This window comes from Microcebus murinus, chromosome 7 (assembly GCF_040939455.1).
Source record: "Microcebus murinus isolate Inina chromosome 7, M.murinus_Inina_mat1.0, whole genome shotgun sequence".
Classification (NCBI taxonomy): domain Eukaryota; kingdom Metazoa; phylum Chordata; class Mammalia; order Primates; family Cheirogaleidae; genus Microcebus; species Microcebus murinus.
In genome coordinates, this window is record NC_134110.1 from 88,859,349 (window position 1) to 88,873,653 (window position 14,305).

The window sequence follows — 14,305 nt, forward strand, 5'->3', positions numbered from 1 at the left end:
TGCCCTCCTGGAGTCCATGGTCTGGTAGGCAACGCAGGTAAAAATAATGTAATATTATTATAGCAATTCTATGCACCACATATACAATACAGTCATGCATCACTTAACAATGGGGATACATTCTGAGAAATGCATCATTAGGTGATTTTGTCATTGTGTGAACATCACAGTGTTACACAAGCCTAGATGGTATATCCTACTACACACCTAGCTATATGGCATACAGCATATTTCTCCTAGACTACAAACCTATACAGCATGTTACTGTGCTGAATAATGCAGGCAACTGTAACACAAAGGGAAATATTTATGTATCTAAACATAGAAAAGCCACAGTAAAAATAAGGTATCATAATGTTATGGGACTACATATATGCATATATCCATCACATATGCAGCCCATCATTGATCGAAACATTATGCAGTGCATGACTGTATATATACAATTATATAATGATTATATAAGAATTATATAATGATTACATAGGCCAGATGATTAGAAATTTTGGTATGTGCTGAGAAGGAAGTGAACAGGATGCTGTAATGAAATGTTACTGAAGCAATCTGAGAGCAGGGGGAAGATTCCCTCAACCAGGGGGACGGGTTTCCCACAGCTTTCCAATCTGTATCCCAGGCCAAGTGCCTATGAACCCTAGGTCCCTTTCCCCATATACTAGGAAGGGGTGCATACCACGTCTGAAGGTGCCTGAACCCTTCCCAAAAAGTAAGAGTCAGAGAGAGGCCCTCTCTGCTAAGATCCTCCTTAGGAACACGGTGCCACCTTCCATCCCGAGGTGTTCCTAGGAGAGGCAGAGGCAGCAAGAGGGACTCCACAGTCACAGGTACTGGAAATGTGGTGACATTTTGAAAGTCAAAACTGTACTCCCAGACAGCAGTCCTGCTATGTAACTGTGAGATCTTTCTGAAACTCAAAACTCAGATGAGGAAGGTACAGTTCATGTACTAATGGTGGTTTGTGCATGAGAATACATTCTGACTGTGCCATATAGCAGGAAATGGCCCTGTGAACATGAACCTGCCTATCTTTTTTAGCAACATCAAAGCAAATACTGAGCTCATGAATCTGCTTTGGAGAGGCTCTCAAGGAAAGAAAAAAAAAAGCTCTTATCATTGAATAAAAACAGCAATTTTAAAATAAATAAATGTACAGGGTGTGGGGGGAAGAGAGTTAGGAGGGACAGGGCTTTAGATCTGTTATAGATAACATAGCCCAAACTTATTGCCACCTTTATTCACTTATCCAACAGTGCCATATGGAGGGCCACTGTAGCAGGCAGCGTTCTCAGCATGCTGGGAAACATCAGTGAGCAAAACAAAGATTCCTGTCATTTTTGGGGTGTTACATTCTACTGGGGAGAGAGAGAAACAGCAAATGCAGTAAGTTGATTACATAACTTTAGGAGATGGTAGATGTCATTGAAAACAAAGGAGAGCAGAGTAAGAGGGCTGGACAGTGCAGAGATGACATGAAGAACAGACTGCTGATTGTAATCACAGTGTTAGGATCGGCTCACTGAGAAACTGACACTCAAGCCAAGTCTGGAAGGAGGGAAGACTTTGAAATGCGGATATCTGACAAAGAATCATTCCTGGCTGGGGAAACAGCCAGTGCAAAAGCCCCAGGGATGGTGTGTTCAAGGAACATCTAGAAGACCAGTGTGGCCAGGAGGAGGGCAGAGGAGGCCACATGGAGAGGCAGTGGGTGGAGCTAGGGCAGGTCTCCTGGGGCCTTGGAAGCCACGGGAAGGGTTTTGCTTTGACAATGATTGAAATGCAGAGTCATTCAGGAGAACTGTGGATGGGCAGGGTGGAAGCAGGAGACCAGTGACAGCAGAGAGCGGGCAGGGACTCACCTGAGCTGTCAGCAACAGAGGCAGAGAGGAAAGGTTGCATATTTTGAGGGTAAAGCCAAGAGAATGGAGTGAGAGAGAGAGGAGTGAAGACTGTATACAGGGCATTAGGTTGTCCAACAGGGAGTGGGGGTGTACTCCTGAGACAGAGGAGACAGCATTAAAGACAAACTGCAGGGGTGGGGCAGGGATCAGGAGCTTATTTTGAACATGTGAAATCTGAGATGTCGGTAAGCCCAGCTGGAGAGATCAGGCGGGGCAGGAGACTGGGTGAGACTGATCAGAAGATTGAGAGTGGACAGAGAAAAGGAGGAGTCCTGAGCCCCAGGGCTCTGCCACATGAAGGGGTCAAGAAGAAAAGCAGGAAACAGCACAGGACACTGCGAATGGGCCACCAACAATAAAGGACAAAAGCCAGGCATCATCTGTGTCACAGAAGTTTAAATAGAGGCTTTGGGTCAAGTACATCAGACCCTGCGATACAAGGAAGACCGCAAATGGACTTTGGCAAAACACAATTGACCCTTGAACAACACAGGTTTGACTGCCCAAGTCCACTTATAAGTGGAATTTTTGATTTGTGACAACTTGGAAAAACTCACAGAAGAACTGTATAGTCTAGAAATAGCAAAAAAAAAAAAAAACTAAGAAAAAGTTAGATACGTCATGGATGCATAAAATATATACAGATACTAGTCTATTTGATCATTTATTACCATAAAATATACACAAATCTATTATAAAAAGTTAAATTTTATCAAAGTATGCAGACACTTATACACTGTACTTGTGACCATTTGCAGTCAAGAGAAATGTCAACAAATGTAAAAAATGCATGCAGTATTAAATCATAACTGCATAAAATTAACTATAATACAGTGTACTACAGTAATTTCATAGCCACTTCCCATTGCTATTTCAGTGAGCTCAAATGTTTTAAGTATCGTTTAATATGCTATATGATGCTAATCATTTCCACGTGAGCAGTTCCTCTCTCCAGTAAACTGTAATCACAGTAAAAAGTGATCTCTCAAGGTTCTAGCACATTTTTTTTTATCATGCTTAGAACAATACAATGAACCTTGAATAACATCATGAGACCAATACAAAATGCCACCAGTCCCAAGAAGCAAAGAAAAGACTTTACCAAAAAAGTTCAACTGCTTGATATGTACCATATCTTGAGGTCTGCAGCTATGGTTACCTGCCATTTCAAGATAAACGAACCCAGCGCAAGGATGAGTATAGAAAAAGAAAAGGAAATTCATGAAGCTATCGCTACCGTTACACAAGCAGATAAGGAAATCTTGCATTCATTGTGAATAACGTTTTTATCTCATATTGAAAATGTAGTTTTTATTTGGGTGCAGGAGTGTTATAAGACATACCTAGAGACTATAATATGATTTGAGAAAAAGCAAAGTTATTACATGACAAAGCAAAACAAAAGTAAATAATATAAAGCTGGAGAATTTAATGCCAGCAAAGGATGGTTTGGTAATTTTAGAAAGAGGTTTGGTTTAAAATACATCAAGATAATAGGAGAAGCAGCTTCTGCCAACCAAGCGGCAGCAGATGAGTACCCAGATGCCATTAAGACAATCACTGAGGAGAAAGGACATCTGCCAGAACAGGCTTTTAATGCAAATAAAAGTGTGCTATTCTGGAAAAAGATGCTGCAGAAGACATTTATTAGTAAGGAAGAGAAGCAAGCACCAGGATTTCAGGCAGGAATGGATGGGCTAACTCTACTGTTTCGTGCAAATACAGTCAGGTTTATGGTCAAGACTGCCCCTATCTACAAAGCTGCTAACACCCAAGCCTTGAAAGGAAAAGATAAACACCAGCTGCCAGTCTTCTGGTCACACAACAAGAAGGCCTAAGCCTGGCACAGTGGCACATGCCTCTAGTTCCAGCTACTCCGGAGGCTGAGGCAGGAGGATCACTTGATCCCAGGGGTTAAATGTCCAACCTGGGCTACATAGTGAGACCCTGTCTCTAATTAATAATATAAATAAATAGATGGATAAATAAAAGAAGACCTAGACAACATGAACCTTTATTCTGCACTGGTTCCATCGATGCTTTGTCCCTGAAGTCACGAAGTACCTTGCCAGTAAGGGACTGCCTTTTAATGTTCTTTTGATATGGGACAATGCCCCAGGCCTCACAGAACCGCATGCTTTCAACACCAAAGGCATCAAAGTGGTCTACTTGCCCCCACACTCAATGTCTCTGATTCAGCCTCTAGACCGGGTAGTCATGAGGACCTTTGAGGCTTGTTACACCTGGTGCTCTATAGAAAGGATCGTCAATGTTATGGACGAGAATCCCGATAGAACATCATGAAAATCTGGAAGCATTACACCACTGAAGATGGCTTTGTTGTTACAGAAAAGGTATGAAAGCCATTAAGCCCCAAACAATAAATTCCTGCTGGATAAAATTATGTCCAGCACAGTACATGACTTCACAGCATTTACAACAGAGCCCATCAAGAAAACCATGAAAGAGACTGTGGAGATGGCAAAATTAGTAAGAGGTGAAAGGTTTCAAGACATGGACCCTGGAGAAACTTAAGAGCTAAATGACACCACACCACAGGGATTAAGAGAAGACAACTTGATGGAGATGAGTGCTTCTGATCCAGTGCTAGACAAGGAGGAAGAAGACATAGAAGAAGTGCAGAAAACAACTGACATTAGCCAATCTGGCAGAAGGGTTCCAATCACTCAAGACTGCTTTGGATTTCTTTTACAGCACGGACCCTTCTGTGATACAGACACTGAAACTAAAGAAAATGGTGGGAAAAGAATTGGTAGCACGTAGAAACAATTTTAGAGAAATGAATAAGCCAAACAGACAGAAATTATGATGTATTTCCATAAAGGTAGACCAAGTGTGGCCACCTCTCCTTCCTCCCGTTCCACCTCTTCTGCCTCTTTCCTGAGAAAGCAAGACCAAGCCCACCTATTCTTCCTCCTTCTGAGCCTACTAAGCATGAAGACCTTTATGTTGATCCACTTCCACTGAATGAATAATAAAGGTACTTTCTCTTTCTTGTGATTTTCTGAATAGCAGTTTCTTTTGTTTAGCTCAATTCATTATAATAATACAGTATATAATACATAGAACATACAAAATATGTGCTAATTGACTTTTATGGTTTCGGTATGGGTTCTGGTCAACAGTAGGCTACTAGTGGTTAAGTTTTTATGGAGTCAAAGGTTATATTTGGATTTTTGACTGTATAGGAGGTCAACACCCCTAACCCTTGCTTTGTTCGAGGGTCAATTATATACAGCCATTTCAGTCACATGGAGGGGACCAGGACCCTACTGGAGTGCAGGCTCTGGAGGATGAAGGTAAGTGAGAAAGCAGGTGTAGACAGCAGGTATAGACAGCCCTTTGCAGGAGAGAGATCAAAGAAATGGAACAGTAGGTAGAGAGGAGTGTTAGGGACAAGGGAAGTATTTATTAATACATTTAATATAGATGATATTAAAGGATTTTTATATATTGATAGTAATAAATAATTTTTGGAGACGGGGCTTCAGATTTTTAATGCATTGCTAGTTAATTCATGCATTATTGACTATGGCAACATAGTGAAATCCAATTATAGTCACATGACTAAAAGAAATAATACAAAGTTAAGCTATTATTTTGCAGGTAGTCTCCTATTTCAATTAAGTGTAAAATTTCTTTGGCATGGAGTTATAAAAGTTTTGTACTGGCCTACCCTTTTAGGGGAAGTAGGCATGAGAAAAAATTTTGCCCACAATTTTCCCAATCTATAGATCAGTGGGAAGATTGTGTGGCATTAATAAGTAAAGATACTTAGAATGTTCAATGTAAGACTTCCAATTTTTACATGTAATATTTCTGTGTAAACAGGGTCTCTTGAAAGCATGATGGATATTTACATCTAGGAAGTATTCCTGACACCCAAAATATGCCCAATTATGGAATTATTCTACAGTAGGAGAACGACTGTAGAACTAAGAAGAGTTCCCAAAACAATTCAGGGGGAGAGTGTTCCTCCAACCAGGGTGCAGTTTTACATTCAAATTGCCCAAACATCCTGCCCCACAGAGAATAGGTGCCTGCTTAGGATTCATTCATGCCTTCGGTAAGGTCGGACCTTGCCTCTTACACATTCTGGAAACCATCTGTACTCTGTACAACTGGCCAGGAAATCTACTGTGATTGCAGCAGCCTGGCTACAGAAACAGCAGAAATCAACCGGCTTCTATTTTTAAAACCTAAAACTTTTGGAGTCAAAAAGCAAAGCCAGCCTCTTTGAAATTTTAGTTTCTATGGATACATTTTATTTCACAAAAAGAGGAGTGATGAAGACTTCATCTGGAAGAAAAATATTTTGCTAATACTAGTTTAAAAGTAAATATGTGGAAATTAAAAATGGTATTGTTTCAGTTGATGCATATTTGATACATAAATGGAACTAACCTTACGTGACATATTAGGGCTACCAATCATCTTAGGCATTTATAACGTATTCAAATTGAAAAGATCCTGGAAATATTTTCTTGCTAACCTTGCTTCTCTCTCTAGTGAGAAAGCCAGTTATGATAAGTACGTTTATGGTCAAGGGGGATGATGACCAGGGTAGCTTGTAAAACACATAGGCCCTAGTCAACTAGATGTATCTTTTCATTTCTAAATTAAAAACAAAAATAAGTGAGACAGCACTCTGTAAGACTGATACCTAGTCTGCCTCTTGCCCACCTATGTGACCTTAAACAAATTCTTAACCTCCCAGAGAAAACACCAACATAAGAGTCAGTACTATGCTGTTTTGAGACTTGAGCAACACTGTACATAAAATAGCTTTCTGTAATTCAGTGATATTACTTCTACCATCTATTATAAAATCACTGCCCATTAGCCTGTCCATTTCTGCCTTAAAAGCTTCCAGAATCCCAGTTACCTATAAGTAAATGGAACATACTTTTCACTCACCAGGATGAGATTTTGGAGAATCTCCAATGTTTGGGGGGAAAACCCTGTACCAAATGCTTCTAATCCCCCACAACACATCGTCCTCAGTTTATGGCAAACCATATTTTTGTTAGGAACCAAGGAATGACAGTTTCTTAATCTGCCATAAACAAGTTACCATAAAGCTGTATATATTTGTCTTCTACATATAGCTTGAATTGATTTTTTTTCTCTCCATTTCTGATACTCCATCCAAGTTACCGCCAACTTGCATTTTGACAGGTAGAAAAGACTTGTTGTTTTTGTTGTTGTTTTTTGAGACAGGGTCTTGCTCTGTTGCCCAGGCATCATCATAGCTCACTGCAACGTCAAACTCCTGGGCTCAAGCCATCCTTCTGCCTCAGCCTCCAGAGTAGCTGGGACTACAGAGGGGTGCCACAATGCCTGGCTAATTTTTCTATTTTTTTAGTAGAGACAAGGTCTCCCTCTTGCTCAGGCTGATCTTGAATTCCTAAGCTCAAGCACTCCTCCATCCTTGGTCTCCCAGAGTGCTAGGATTACAGTCGTGAGCCACCCAGCCTGGTGAAAAAGCTACTTATGAACTGCACCACTTTGACTCTTCCCCATCAATACTTTGTCCATACTGCTGTTCAAGTGATTTCCTCACAAATTCGATTATTAAGTATCACTAGAAAAATCCTACTTTCTCAGTTTTCTTTTTTAATTGCATCCAACTCAAGTCCTTCTTTATAGTCTAGGCAATATGCCAGTTCTTCATCAATAATCAGTCTCTTTTCTACATCCTTGCCTTTACTTACAATATCTCTCTTTATTGGAATGCCATCTCTTCTCCCTTTCACTCTGACAAATCATCCCAACTTCTAGGGGTTGCCATTTGCTGACTATTCAATCCACAATGCTTTTTTGTTTACTACAATCCTATTGCCCTTATGGTATTAACTGCACTGTTTGGCACATAAGCTGTGTAATTCAGTGTCAAACACAGATAAACAAATAAACAATAAGCAGCTTTAGAATAGAAAAGAGCAAGATTCAAATTCCACTACCTTTCCAGCTGTGTGCCTTTGTGCAAGTCACTTGATCACTCTGAAACTCAGTCACTTCATCAATAAAATGGGTAATATGGATCTCATAGAATAGTTTTGGTAAAATTGTACCATATAGGCAAACTGTAAAATATCTCATGCAAGGCCTAACACCTGATAGTAAGCTACTACAAACTGTTGCATACTACATAACTGTAGTATATAAGCTAGGGTGTGCAGTGCCAGCACATTGAACCATTCATGGTGGTACCTCCTAGTAGGTTAAGTAACATTATTATTGTTTACTTCATGTCTTTTGACCTTTCTTTTCAATTGGATTGTAAATGTGAGAGGATAGGCAACTTGAAGTAACTGTTACTTAAGCTCCGACTGCCTCCATAAAAGGTACACATTAGTAAATACTTCCCTAATCTTCATTTTTAGTAATTTGCTTTACTAAATCGAGTTTTTGATCTATGCCAGTGAAGACAGCATTAAAAACATCTGCCACACAAAAACAAATTCCTTTTTCTTTTATCCCTTCTTTTGCAGAGATCTGTTTATGGGCACTACCCATGACATTTTTTGGTGTTGCCTCCATGAAATCCAGGATGAGAGATTTCTTTTAGAAACCAGCCCAGGAAAAGCTATGATTCTCGTAAGAAACATGTATACTTCACAGGAATACTGATAAACATGTAATAGACTGTTTCCCATTTCATTCTGGCTGCCAGTAGGCGGAAGGCCAAATATAGTAAGCAACTTCAGCAGCTACACAGAATTTTGAGACCGGCTTTACTGTGTAGTGGACACGGATAATTATCCTCAAATATCCATTCTCTCCTTCTTCCTTTCAATAATTTCCCTGAGTTATAGTCAGGCACATAAGTGCCCAGCATGAGACTACATTTCCCGGGCTCTCTTTAGTTAAAAGAGTAATTGGATGTGAATAGGAGTGAGGTGTACAATTTCTGGGTCATATTCTCAAAAGGAAGCTTACTTTCCACTTCCTTTCCCTCCCTTCTGGGGGGTTTATCACTTAGACATGGTGGGAATGAGCCAACTTTGACCTTGAAGAAGACAATATCCCAGAAGAGAAAGCAAAAATATGGAAGGTAGCTGATCCCTGAAAAATTGTCAAGCCCCATCTCACTGGACTTCTGTTGGGTGGAACTTTTATGCGAGTGAAAAATAAATGTATTCTGTTTAAGACTGTGTTATCCAGGTCCTTTTTAAAGCAGCTGCGTCAATTTGCTACCTAGCATACCTTGATCCTAATATTATGATTTTATTTATACAGTTTAATGTTTCCTTGTATACTTCAAGTTACTTCCATTATTCTTTTTTTTTTTTTAACGAAAGAATAAAGAAAAGAAAGTAGGAAGGAAAGCAAAATAAAGGAAGAGAAATGACACAGACACGGTGACCAGTTTGACACCCAGGATCTACCTGAACTCCATCACGCCTTATACAAATCCATCTCTGAAGTATAATGGTTCTCTTTTTCAAAATGTTTTCTAAAAGAGAATAATACTAATATGCTCTTGTTCAGAGTTTTTAAGGTTTACTTCAAAGCACTGTCACATCAAATAAAGAAAAGAGCAATAAAAAGAGAACTTCTATCCTGCAACTCCAACAAGGCATATTCATGGAATCTTCCCCAACTCAAATAGGTGAACTGAGCTCAGCAATCTTGGAGAGAGGATTAACAGCTGTGACAGTCAAGCAGTGACCCTGAATACCAGTCTTGCTCCTGTGAATAGACTTTTAAAAAATTACAATAGTAATGTACACTCAACTCAATAAGCCAAACATTATAGGGAGTTCCTAAAGGAAAATGCAACAGTCCCTCTTCCCTTGTCTCATTCTACTTCCCTGTCTCACAACAGATAACCAATGTTGACAGTCCCTTGTATATTCACGAATACCCCTATTCTCAGACAGGCATATACAGACATATATGGGCTTATTTTCACTTACTATATCAAGAACATAAAACACATACAGTTAACTCATACTCATGTACATTGAGATAAACAATATTCTCCAGTATGGCTATACCAAATTTTAAGCAACCTGGTTCATTTGGAGGAAAATAATTTAATTAATTAGTCTCCTATTGATACAAATAGAAAAAAATTTAAAACCTGTTACAGGATATGTTTTGGAGATCAAGTCCCATTAATTCCATCTCTAAACTATATCCCCAAATCCATCTGATTTTCTCTGTCTACTCCACCTTCACTGTAGTCCAAGCTATCATCATTGCTCAACTGGATGTTGCAATAGCTGCTACTAATCTCCGCTTCTCCATTCTTACCCCTTGCAATCCATGCCTCCCACGATACCCCCCTATTTTGATTTCCTCATAACTCTTCAACATTTGATATTTCTCCTCTATAGGAATTTATTTATGTCTCTGCTGTCTCTCCTACTCGAATGTGAGCACTACAAGGAGAGAAACTGTCCCATTCCCTGCTATATTTCTGGAACCTAGAACAGTGCTTGGCACATAAAGGGTGCCCAATAACTATATTTCAAATGAATGAACCAATCAATCAATTTACAACAGCCCATGTTCCATGTACTTCTGACTGAGGGATTCTGCTCCCCGTGTTGGGAGAAAGGCAAAGAAGAGCTATAGCATAATTTTAAAATTTGACTTCAGAATTAGGTAGCCTGCACTCAGAGCCAAGCTCCATCTTCTTTCTAAAAAGTAATTTAATTCTTTAGACCTCTGTTATTAATACTATATTTTGAAAATGTGGAAAAATAACATAGCTTACAAGCTTACAACGATCAAATGAGATAATAGATGTAAAGGCATTTTTAAAACTCTAAAATGCTATGTAAACGTTATTTCGATAAACTAGTACGCAACAAATATGTAACGAAAATAACAAGAATTGATTGAAATTTGACATTTAAATAATAATTTCAATAATAATTGCATGTGAAATCCATAGAAGCTTTACCTTTTTATAACTGGATATTCTCTGACGTATGTGTTCAATCCTTTCACTGCAAATGGCACTGAATTTACTCTGAAGGTCAACAGGGATCACTTCATTTAGAGAATTAAGGCTGGTGCAGTTTTGTACAAAATGATCATCACTTTTAGCCAGGGCTTCAAGAATCTGCAGTGATAAACACACATACCCACACACACAAAATCAAAACAAGAAAAAAACCTTCAACATAAAAATTTCAGAAGTTAACAATATGGGGCAACTTTCCTCTGCTGTTCTCTTAGTCACTGCTGGGATCTCACATTCAGTGAAGAAATTCCATTTGTGTGTTTGGAATATCTCAGGTTTTGCCTTCTGCCAACTATAAATCCCTGAGTAGGGAGGTAAGTGGGCTTCAAAGACACCCTGCTGGATAAATCAGTACATTCTGATGGGCGAACACATCTGTATTTTGGTCGGCAGTCACTGAGAACATCTTTTTCCTCAATTCATAACAGAACATAAAAACTAAGAAAAACCAATAGCATCCTTACTTGTTACTGAGAAATCAACAAGTGCAGAAAGTGCATTTAACAAACGCCTGCTGAAGGACTGAATAAATGAACAGTTATCTTGGTGAAGTACAAATTAATGTTAGGTGCAGTGTCTGACCTCTAGCTGATAAAAGCATCATGTAAAAGCACCCATATGATGTTTTCAATTAGGAAATTCTTTTGACCATTTGAATCAGCTGTAAGGAAGCGTGTATGTACATACATATGTCTGTGTGTGTGCATGTGTATGAACCACAGATTATTGAGAATTTCCAATGACTTGAGAATTGGAATTGGCATTTATGATTGTTCAGAGATCACAAGGATCGATTATATCCTTAATCAATATTTTTATAATATTCTGTGAAACATAAAACGTGCTCCCTTACCACCTCCACTTCCCTGCTATGCTGAATGTGGAGCATTAGCCTTTGTTTAATCCCTAGTCTAGAAATTAGAGCACACTGTATCACTAGCAGTATGACCTTGGCTAGATTTCTTAATTTCTTTGGCTCTCTTTATGTGTAAAATGGAAATGATATTTGCAGTACTAGCTTACACAGTTATCAAGTATGGAATAATCCATGCAATTTGCAAACTTAAAATATCTGGAAAATGAGATAAAATAGTGATAACAACCTGGTCCCCAAAACTCTTATCTGGACCCTATTAATAGTACAATGTAGTTGGGAAGGGACTGCATTTTGAAAATGAATATTTTATATCAATAGATACATAGAGTGGTCCAGTATCATCAGAATGATGAGATTTTTTTTTTAAGTTGACTTTCAGAATATAAAAAAAGTAGTTATTTTAAAAATAGTTCCTTTGGATCTCTATTATTTTCTCCCACTACAATGTTTAAAAACGCATGTTATAAATGCTAAATCTATCTCAACTCTATATACATGAAACAAGAGTGAAAATGAAAAAATGAATGTCGGGAAGCTATATCTCATTTTTCTTACTTGTGCGATGTCTGAATTCTCACAGGATGGTATGAGAGCAAGACAGAGCACTAAAGCCAAGGCCTGCGGAGGTCACAGTACGGGCGTGGCCGACTCCCCTTGCAGGAGGGCACAACGGCAAGCAGAGTCGCCTCTTCCCCATGTGTTTTATCCATTTGGATGGAGACGCCCTTCCCGCCCGCCCATCTTGCGTCAGTCTCAGAGCCTTGTGGTGACATCCTTCCCAAATGAGGATCACATAAATGCCTAAGGATCTATTCACAAACTGGTCTCTGGGCTTCCTGAAATTTCATGAACTAAACACAACACTTGCAGAATTTAAAGTTTTTTATACTGTATTCCCGACTTTAAATACTCATGGGAAGATGATGTGCATTAAAAAAAAAAAAAGCAGCATCTATCACGAACACCATCTGAATCATATTCACGGTACCTAATTCACAGACGAAACAAACTCAATAAATGCAGTGAAGCCTCTGCCATTGTCAGCAAGCACGTGCCTGAGAGAGGGTCCCACCTAACTTAACTCTGTGCTCCAAAGGGCCGGTGAAAGAGAGGCCATACACATACTGAATAACTGGGGGGGGGGGGGGGGGGCGCGATAAAAATAAAAAGAAGTTGAATGAGCCGACGGTGACAACATGTTCATCTATTTACATTTTCAAAAGGGAGGGTGCCAGAGAATTCCAGTTGCTTTATTTAGAACAAGACACCTTGTTTTCCCAGGATGGCTCCTACCTTGGCGGTTAGGCTGAAGAAACCTTTGGGCTCAATCATCTTCTCCACCACATTGCACTTTATGCCAGCCGTGCTGTCGTACTCGTACACCACACCGTATTCCAGGTGGACGTTGTCCACCGTCAGACTCACGTGCTCCTTCTTCCCGTCGATGATCGCCATGGTGTTGAACTTGTCGATCACCTCTGGAATAGAGACAATTGTCATCCATCAAATCCAGGAAGGGTTTATTAATCTCCTCAAATAATTGTGAGGCTCTTTGAATAATTTTTAAGGAGTTCTTTAAAGGATGGTTAAATCCAATGTGTTAAATGAAGTATCTATTCTTAACATTTTTTTAAAAATAAGCACATTTTGGGAAAAGCATATGTTCCAGTGATCCAAATCTCACGGCTCTTAACATGACTAGTCTTTGTACATCCACTTTGATCTGTGGGCCATATGTCTACCTATTTACACCAATATAAACACTATGCAGACAATTTTGTATTTTTTTCATAAAAGATATGTATGACTTAAAGTCAGCGTTTCTAAAACTGCCTCAAATATCATATGAACATTTTTCTCGAAGCAAGAAAATATCTATAGAGAAGCAGAAAGGAGACTCAAGAATCATTCTATTTGGTGGGAATGGAGGGTGGGGGAAGGAGGCTTAAAGTCTCCCAAACAGCATCTTACAGAGAGAGCTCCCATTTGGAATGTCTGCCTAATAGTTTTTTAGCCTACCATCAGTTAGCTGATGAAAAAATGCCTAAAATCTCAATTAAGAGACTCCTGGGAGACCTAACAGTAAATTTAAATAAGCAAAACTAGAATATCAGTTTACTTAAAATGAAATCCTAAAATAGTATAAGCAGTAAATATTAAATAAGCAGAAGTAGAATATTGATTTTTCTTAAAGTAATTAAATCCCAGAATAGCTACAAATCAATCTTCAGAGCATGATCTACCTTTGAATGTGGCACCAATGCCACAAATGAGGAATAAAAGGCTCAGGATAACACTCTGAGATTTGTCCTATTTTGAGTAAGTAATGTCATACCTTACCATAATAACTTCACTGCTCCAATGAGGTTGAGATGTTTCTGATACTGCCCATGGCTTAGGTGGGATCTAACCAAGCAATCCTCCAGGAGTGAAGGCAAAACAGCTTTTTCTAAGTATCCCCCATATAAGCAGTGTGTATAGGTGTGATGCAGTAAGAAATATATTTGGTGT

At 39.1% G+C, this 14,305-nt stretch overlaps 1 protein-coding gene across 2 annotated transcripts in view; it reads right to left on the bottom strand.

Annotated features, from left to right (window-relative positions):
- Nucleotides 1-14,305, bottom strand: part of PREX2 (phosphatidylinositol-3,4,5-trisphosphate dependent Rac exchange factor 2) — a 273,273-nt gene that overhangs the window by 110,355 nt on the left and 148,613 nt on the right. For both annotated transcript variants that reach the window (XM_076005243.1, XM_012739905.3), the window contains 2 exons: nucleotides 13,088-13,272; nucleotides 10,855-11,016 (listed from right to left, as the gene is read on the bottom strand). In XM_076005243.1, the coding sequence (XP_075861358.1) occupies nucleotides 10,855-11,016; nucleotides 13,088-13,272 (347 nt within the window). The remainder of the gene's footprint in view (nucleotides 1-10,854; nucleotides 11,017-13,087; nucleotides 13,273-14,305) is intronic.